This window comes from Ptychodera flava, chromosome 19, assembly GCF_041260155.1.
Source record: "Ptychodera flava strain L36383 chromosome 19, AS_Pfla_20210202, whole genome shotgun sequence".
Taxonomy (NCBI): Eukaryota; Metazoa; Hemichordata; class Enteropneusta; family Ptychoderidae; genus Ptychodera; species Ptychodera flava.
Window position 1 is genome coordinate 19,016,986 of NC_091946.1, and position 9,471 is coordinate 19,026,456.

At 37.3% G+C, this 9,471-nt stretch overlaps 1 protein-coding gene across 1 annotated transcript; it reads right to left on the reverse strand.

Annotated features, from left to right (window-relative positions):
- Positions 1–608: 608 nt before the first annotated feature.
- Positions 609–8,358, reverse strand: LOC139118809 (cadherin-related tumor suppressor-like). Its single transcript, XM_070682287.1, has 6 exons — positions 8,272–8,358; positions 6,432–6,529; positions 4,913–4,957; positions 2,925–3,029; positions 2,392–2,502; positions 609–757 (listed from the first exon to the last, which is right to left on the reverse strand). The coding sequence occupies exons 1-6, from the start codon at positions 8,321–8,323 to the stop codon at positions 617–619; spliced, it is 552 nt and encodes a 183-aa protein (XP_070538388.1). The 5' UTR covers positions 8,324–8,358; the 3' UTR covers positions 609–616.
- Between the last annotated feature and the right edge of the window lie 1,113 nt (positions 8,359–9,471).

A 9,471-nucleotide genomic window follows, 5' to 3' on the forward strand; every position in this document is an offset into this window, starting at 1 on the left:
GAGGTATGTGAGCTTCGCAATTTTTCACGTCAAAATGCTGACGATTTCCTTTTTGTATCGAGTACACGAAGTTATATATGTTTCGCCAAATCTAACTTTTCTAGAACATCTTCAGCCGGCAGACAATGTAACACACAGTATAAGTTAACATTTTGCAGAGCAATTTATCATTATTTACCAAATTAAGCATTAACGTTTCAAAATGTACCTTTCAGCAAAGTCTATGTGCTGGCGATACGGAGAACAAAAATTGTAGGATGAAGTGTAGGAACTAGTAAAATCTACGCAAATAGATATTCATCTTCTCAAAAGGGAGGAAAAGCAACGACAAAACGTGCTAAAAATTCAATGGGTGAACCCATATGTTACATACTTCAAGACGAGTTAACATGCAGCAGATTTGCAGCAACGCATTTTACTGTAACTATGTAGTGTACAGACATGAGTGATGATTGCAATTCAAACAAATGATCTTGGGTGTCAGAGTCTTTAGTTAGACTCATATTTAGGCAATAGTACTGCCGTTACTCAAAAATTTCTTCAGGCCTATGAGCAAAGTAGTCCCAAATCATACTAGACTAAAGTAATTTCCTTCGTGATCTAAAAATTGTCATCACTACGAATAAAAAAACCTAGGACGTACCACTCCTTTTTCTTGCTTCCTCGTCGGCATTGCACATGTTTCGTTGTAGAATAGCGGCCATCCCTGTACGTCTTCAATGATTGTTTTGACGGTGCAAGTGGAGTGACTCTTGTTCTGCATATAACATAGATGTGATGACAGACGTTGATTAGGACAGTGTCAATGGCATAGATACTTTTAAGTCTAGCTTTTCATGTTAGGGACTGTTCAGCTTTTTACAGCCGGGATGGGCATCAAAAATATTCCTGTGTCTCAGTCAAAAGTAAGTTAAACCTATCATGTGTAATTCTGATGACCCTCCCTCTCCTTCCACCTACGAAATCGGTTGTAAAAGTCGATAAAACCCCTGCACGTCATTCTAGGACATATCGATATTCCACTATTAGTATATGTTCGCGTCAACAACTTAACTGTATATTTAGGCATCTTTCTGGTCATTTTTGTTCCATACATTCACAAAAGTTTTAGAGCCTCCTTGCTACGGGAATTTGAAATATTGCCAGTAGTACTTTGTCCACCATGGAAACTCACAGTTCACAATTCTCCTATATTTACAATAATTTCAAAGAGGATACGTTTGTTATTAACTTTTTCAGTTGTGCTCATAAGCAAAAATGTTAAGCATCTCAGTAATTGAAAACAATTTTTCAGCTATATCTCGTAAAGCTACGTTTATATTTCAGAACAAAGTCAGAATAACCGTTCAATATACATAGTAGTTGCACATTCTAGGCGCTACGAGCGCGTTACCACAAATTAAAGGGAGTCGTTCTGTAAGAAAAGTTAGCATGTAAATTTCTTTTGTCCGCTCCGCTTATGAAACATATGGTAAAACAAGCCTTTCTTGGCTTGCTAAGACCAGAGATGTATGAAAATAAAATTCATTAACTTGTATTCAGATCTTGGTATATTAAATTTGGAAAATGGAAACCTTCGAAGAATCACATTTCCTTCGTGGAATATTTCTTGCATGATAATTTGTAAAGAGACAAAAATTGGAAAAGAGGGCGAAAGCCCTTTGCAAATTTGAGCGAAGTAGTCCAAATCATTATTCTACGAAGGAAATTCATGTGCGCTATTCTTCATTTTCAATTTCAGATATTTCAAAAAAAACCTGTATCTGCTGCCAATGGCCTTCTCTCCCTTTACTTTCAACATTTTAATTATTCAATTTTGCAACCTTTGATCACTCGGCTACATACCGCTTTATCGGTCCATAAAAACTGCCTCATTGCAATAAGTTCCGACAATATAAAAGGAGTAAATCGATATAAATGTATCAACATTACGCAATTCACTAACTTTTTTCCTTATTATACTGTATAGCTTGGAATTGATTGTCAGATTGATAAGATAATCATGTAGCAAAAAGTATAACTTAGTGTTATTTGATAACACAAATAACTTAGATGTTCAAAAACTTATGGGGAACAGCTTAATTATATTAACGATGAACTCCTATCATAAAAATGTTATGTACCAGAATGGTAAATACGGGTAGTGTACATGTAATTCCCTTTTTTAAAACACAAGAAAAATGTGGGATTTACGTGTATACAGTGTTGCACAATAATGACCCCGATTATGCATATTCACTTAAAACAATTTGAAAATTCCAAACCTCTCAAAATTCAGACATATACACGGTATGGGGTAAAGAGCATGTCATATAAACTTGACCTATTACTCATTGTAAAGTCAATATTAAATTAAGAAAAACGAACATTGCTTTGATCAAATTATCATACCTGAGAAGTCTGAAGTAGGATTTGTAGTACGTATTCGGAATCTATATCGTGGTCGAGGTATCCCTGCACAGAAATATCGCCTGTTTCTGACTCTACTCGAAATCGCTCATTCTGTTGTGACAGAACAAAGAACAACAGCCTTTACATCAGACATTGTTTCGCTGTATGGGAATCCGTATTTATCTACACCATAAAAATGCAGAGGATAAGTTTATAATATATTGATATATATTTTCCTAACTATCTGTCAATCCCAAAGTGTATTTATCTATGTCCCTAATGGCTATATCTATCTACCTATACAGCTGTGTATCTAGGTGGCTTGCTGGCTGGCTATTTATCAGTCTATCTCTCTGTCGGTCTTACTTTGTTTCTTTCTATCATTCTCTTCATTGATTCATTCACTCATCAATCGAAACACAACCATAGTGACATTTTGTGTGAGTGACCAGCAAAGTATGTTCATGTATGTATGCAGACATCCAGATAAAAACTACACTGTAAGTATTTCAAGGTAGATTTATTCAGCTCACCTTGTTGCCGTCTGCAAGCCGTATACTTTCAAAGACTGGGTGCACATTTGAAGAGCTGTTTCTGTAAATGGACGTCTCTGACGTTGTACTACCAATGGCGTCACTCTACATGAAAATCAAATCTAAACTTTTTATTTGTCCTCGAAACTTGACAATAAATCAGAACCAGACCGACTCTACGTAACACTCGTCGCGAAAGTTAAAGTCTCTGCATCTTCAAAGATTTCTATGGAATTAATAAGACACCTTTATACAATCAGCGATGAATACGTACTTTAGTTATTTCATATGATTGAATGAAACCTCGCCGTACTACCATACGAAGATGTCACAATGCTGAATGAGTTGATGTGAGCTAAGTAATATACGTCATGTACCCTGTGATATCTAAGAGCACGGATATTGAATGAAAGTGTGTTTTCGGATTGCATGCTTTGTTTCACCAAGGTCAGAAAATGCTCTCTCTCTCTCTCTCTCTCTCTCTCTCTCTCTCTCTCTCTCTCTCTCTCTCTCTCTCTCTCTATATATATATATATATATATATATATATATATATATATATATATATATATATGCACACACTAATACACACAAAGATCAGCTGCATGCTTTGTTTCACCTATGACGATGAAACGTTTTCTTACTCCAAAAACTTTAAAATGAGCCCACACAAGTAGTGGTATATGGAAAAAGGACCATAAAAGTTTGGTACTACGAATATCTGTCTTCGAGGGGCATTCTAGCTGAAGAAATGTTGTGTCCTTTAACTATGCGTAATGCTCTATCTTTACCTTGTGCATTGGTAATATTGTTAAAAAATTTTCATTGCTTACACCTCTCTACTTATAGCCATGTGTTTGGTTTGTGAGCTTTTATTTTCATCACTTTCTTATCAACGAGCCTTTAAGGTAGAATCCGCACAAATGCGCACAGATATTCTTTTCTGATCTACCACTTGTGGGGGTTCATCTTTTAAAGCTCTTGATGTAAGAAACTTTTCACCGGATTAGTTTTTCGAAAATCGAAAATTCTATTTGTTCTCCATTGAATCTACACACGGATGGCGGCCATTTTGAATTTTAAATATCGGTAAATCTTGGGTAATTTATTTCTCTCGTACCAAAATTTGCACGTTTTTTACTCACATTTTCATTCTTGATTTAATGAGAGGATGACTGGAAGTGTCATTGAGGAAGGTTTGAGCAAAAGTTTAAGTCTTTCACTTTCGAGGTGCGTACTACCTTGATCTCCTTATCGAACGCTCTAACTTCACTTTTGCGACGCTACATCTATCCTAGTTGTTCGTGTATATGTAGTCCTGAAACATGTATGTCGACTAAAATGACATAACAGTGAAAGAAAGCACGCAAGCAATCAAACCAATCATGATAATTTCAAATGGATTGAATATACGAGATTCATGTTTATCAGTAGCAAATAATCCGTAGAACACCTGGACAAAGCAAATGTGACCTGATCTTTACGTAATCTGCAGATATTGCATACAAAATGGTCAAAACCAATGTAAACTTGAATATGAGATACTATCATGCATTTGAACTTGAAACCCCATCCCACCCTATCCACCACCATGGGCCATCATTACGAACGACGTCCGTCTTTTGAACTTTAGGGATATATTTTAGAAGGTACTTTTAATCATTGCTTGTTGATAGTTTATACCATGCATAAAAACGCGCCAGGAACACGAGTACTTCCCTTTTGTTTCCGAAGTATTGACCAAATAAGATTTAATTAGAGATTCTTTCTCAGTAAAGCCACAATCAATGACATGCTTATTGTGCAGTTCACATAGCGTATTCCTTTATTTGCAATACTTTATATACTCCAATGAAATTAATCCACAATTTAAGCATTTGTCGTTCATTAAATGCTGCCTATGAATGACTCGTGATTACTGTAATAATGTGCTTTTAGCAGGATGTAAGCTTTCTATTATATGATAAACCATCTCTCAAAGGCCTTACCTGTTTACGGGGAAGTGTGAAAATAACTTCACCGACAGGAGTGTCCTGAAATAGATAATTAGATATTATTCCCTAATATTTTTCTTCGTTCAGCGAAGGAAAATACGAGTGACGTAATGACCGTGTCACCACGAGTCGGAGACGAGTGGTGACACGGTCATTACGTCACGAGTACTTTCTGAGCTGAACGAAGAAAAATATTGGGGAATAATGTACTTATCACATGCACAAGCCAAGAATTCGTTATTTTTTGCAAAATAAAATAAGTTTTCCATGACGATTCCGCGTTTAAACTTTTGAACTACTTTAGGAATAAATATCAGTACGCCGTGCACAAGTTGTCGATCATTTCCAGTCGACCGTAGTGTTAGTTAGCGCTCGCTCACGTTCGTTCGTGTGTGGAGCAAATGACAGCTCTCGGTCTACACGTAGGCTACCTTCCGCAAAGTTATACTCTATTTCAAAGATAGCATAGTCCTAGAAATTTTATCACAGACGAAGGTACGCTATTTTTCGGGAACAAATATCGACTGAATCTCGACGGCACGAACACTGTAAACGTCGCGCCTGACCCTGTTTGCAATGCGTATGGAACCCGCGGTATACGCGACCAGCTTCGAGTTCGTTGTTTCCGCAAATAATTCACGTAATTCCTTCGGAATATACAGGCGGTACACTCTTGTGTTTACATTGCTTGGATTAGTAATGTCGTAGTCTGTGAAAATATCGATTTTATTACATGATCTTTGATCGTGGGAGAAACATCGGCCGCCATGTTGTTTGTTTACATATTTACGAGCACACCGAAGATGCGAAGATCGACAAAAAAAGGTCCGACGCACCAAAATTGATGACAAAGACGCAGGTTGTCTGACGTAGAACGACCAGAGAATAAATCCCGTATTTTTTGTTCGGAAACGACAAACTTGGCTTGTGCATGTGATAACTATGTTTAGAACATGAAGTACGCCGGATAAATAGAGGAACAAATAAATGGTCGGATGGATAAGTGGTTGTTTGAGTGAATGTGTACCTGTGTGTCTGTCTGTCTGTCTGTGCGTCAGTGTCTTATGTATGTATGTATGTATGTATGTATGTATGTATGTATGTATGTATGTATGTATGTATGTATGTATGTATGTATGTATGCATGTATGTATATATCCATGTATCTATCTATGCATCTATGTATATATGTATGTATCTATGCTATGCGTGACTTTTATTTGGCAATTTTCCATCTCCGCTTTCCGTTTCAAGACACTGCTGGGTTGATATCTAAAAGCAAGGAAGCTTCAAAATATAAAGAATAAATGTTGCCCCATATATTTTCCATTTTACCTTTTTCCGTGTCATTTTAATGATGTTCATCCCAGTGGATAAAGGGATACTATAGTTCACATGAAAGTTTGCAAATAATCCACTGCATTTAAGGCTCAATATCGGATGGTAAATCGTAAAAAAAATCACCATTTTTTTAATTCTAATAACCCGTTTACAAACGTTCACTTACACCTACCTCACGAACAATGACTTCATATGAACAAGGCAAATCCATTTGACCACCAACGTCAGAGTGGGCGTGGTTTACAGTCCTCTCACATGCTATGTCATAAACTGGAATATATGTAACACATTCACTAAGATTTACTAAAGCGATTTGACATAAAAGCCTTAAAATATTTAATCATACAGTACAACTGAAATAACAATTCCTATACGCCAAGCAAAGGACAGATTCACATATAATTGAGCTTAAACTCCATGGACATTATAAACAGCCCTAATAACGGAGACACTGTCGAACTACGAGCTAGTTCCGGGCGTATAGCTTATTGCTGGTTCTTTACAGTAATTGAAACGTTAATTTACGGCACCGTAAATAAGAAAGGAGACTCAAAAACAAACACTCCTTTTCCCGTTAAAGTTGTTTGTGATCTCCTTTTGAGCTCTGGCCTTGGGCCAAGGTCAAAATAGATGTGTGTTGCTGTGCAAGACGTAACATTGCATACCCGTAACACGAAAGCGGAGCTTTTAGACTGTTTGCAACAATCATAAATTGTAGTCGCAGTGAGTGTAAAAGTATCAACGTTTTAGTTGTTTGGACGGTTAGCGCAGTGAGTGGCGACAAAAGTTGCTACAATGACAGTTTCTATCAAAACGCTGTTCACAATACCCAGGCCCCTCACACGAGTTCAACAAACACGTTTGCACATACTCCGACAGAATGTTGCAGGTAAAATTGCTGCGTAGGGAATACCGCTCAGGGAAACCTGTCAGTGAAGATCTAGCTGGTAGGTAACTTCCTTGTGAACCACATCAGACAAAATGGTGGCGACAAATTTACTGGTAACGTGCCAAGAGGGGTGATTCAGGATACCGCCAAAAATTCTCGTTTTCCGGGTACAGTGTAAAAAGGATCTGGGATCGCTATGTATAAAAATGGAACTTGCACAGCCATGAAGAAACAAGTCAGACTACATTGGAAACTTCTGGAAAATGAAATCGCTTTTCTGGAGAATCTAAAAACGGATGACCCTTCAATCATTTACAAAGCCATAAACAGCAGCTGCAGAGGTTTTCACCAACAGTGGCCTCGACTATGACGATATGTAGAGTGGCCAAATCGAATGACTCAGGAATTTTCATTGGACAGTGGGTCGGAAGTGTTTTCTCGCGTGTGGTAAAGGCGATAGTGACAATTTTTTCTTTACGGGAAACGACTTGATTGACAGCAAAGCACGGAGTAAAATGTTACAATATGTGTGTCAATGGCTTTCCACTAACCTCAAAACAACCAAACGTTGATACTTTTCACTGCTTACAAAACAAACGACTGTTGCAAACAGTAGAAACGCTCCGCTTTCGTGTTATGGGTAGTAGTTTGGTCGAAACTGAATTTTCAACGCGATAGGTGTTTTGTAGTAGATCTATCTGACCATAAGAAACTGAATAAATTATGTATTTGTAGATAGTACAGCAACATTGGCAGAGGTTACTTTAATGGCATTAAATGACATAAGTTTTATAACAGGAAATGCACATCTCTTTCGTGGCCTCTGGTGTCTGAGAATCTCCAACACCAGGTTATAAAAATGTTTAAAATGGTGTTGTAGTTCATATAGATGTTTTCAGTGGGGAGAGATTTGGATCTATGAAGACCAATAGGTTTTTGTCGACGCTAACTCCGAATTCCCTCATTCCTGTCGATAAAATTTACTCCCTCTTTTGCCTGAAGTTGTAAGCTTACATGGCCTAAACAACAAACCTTGAAAATAACAGAGGTGCTGCACAAAAACTTGAACATTCAACTGGTACGAAAATATACTGCAAAACAGCGAATATTCTCACCAACTCACCTATGTTGGACGAGAAGACCAACAGAACTTCGACATGTATACCAGTAAGCATTGTGGCGCAGACGTTAGCCCTAAGGATGTCGATCTTCGCACAATTGCGCATGTGCACCTTTTTACTACCTGTTGGAGTGGTAAACCATTAAAATAGCCTTACCGTTGTTTTGTTATAAAACACTTTCTTATTTGCATTGGTTTGTTTCGATACGTCATGTTCCCTTGTGCCAGATAAACCATTGGGCACATGTCCAATTTATTTATTGTAAATGAACGCAGTTTGTAAACTTGTGTTATTATCATCGGCGACAATTTGCAACATCGGAAGCTAAATACCTGACAAATGCACAGCGGTACGTCATTGTCACCTATACATGCGACAGAAGTACAAAAATGTGATCGCCTTTAGTCCAGTTTATGATGAAAAGAATCAATGGCTCGTCGCACGAAGTTAACTTAATAAATCTTTGCAAACTATGTGTTTATTTTAAAATATCAAAATGGTTCTCTCAGCTTAATGATTACTTTTATGATCTGTTTGTACCATGAAAAATGTCTCTGTGAGTCAGAAACTAAGAAAGTGATGGGTTTACGATGCTGTGAACTTTGCAGCAATCAAACGACTAACTATTCAAGTATATCAACTTGGAAGTATGATGACTTCATTTTGAGGTGCACCCTGGCAAGTTTTCCGTGTCATTAAACTTATCAAACTTAAATTTAAGCAATTTAATTTGTCTTAAATTTCCGTGACAAGGACTTCAAAACGTCCCCTATGTACAGAATATGAGCTGGAGTAATAGACGCGATACTTTTCAATACAACTTAAAGACACTTTCAGATTTGAAATGCACTTCATCCACATGTATGTCGAGATGTAACATTTTGCAACACAAAAGGAGCTGTCAAGTCAACCGGGAGCACCTGATTAAGTAAATAATCTATCAACACAACAAACGAATTCATCTTGTTTTGTTTTGCTCTACAGTCTTGAGGTTTTCACAAAGGTATTTGATACAAATTATTTTAAAAATCGGCCGTTCATGAGGAAAGTATTTTTTTAATTTCTGATCGTGATTCTCTCACAAGGATCTCAAAGTGCATCCCCATTTGGTTAATTCATTTAGCTATGGCTCGCTGTAATGTCATAGCGTCCACGGTAACTTTTCTCAGAGTTGCTGGAGAAGTGCTACGGTCAACATGATC

Bases quoted from the DNA above. Each gene is read 5' to 3' on its own strand.
- LOC139118809 (XM_070682287.1), bottom strand. From the start codon at position 8,323: ATGCTTACTGGTATACATGTCGAAGTTCTGTTGGTCTTCTCGTCCAAC. The intron at 6,530-8,271 runs GTGAGTTGGTGA...CATATATTCCAG, and splicing joins GGTCTTCTCGTCCAACATAG to TTTATGACATAGCATGTGAG. The intron at 758-2,391 runs GTATGATAATTT...TGTTATATGCAG, and splicing joins TCCTACTTCAGACTTCTCAG to AACAAGAGTCACTCCACTTG.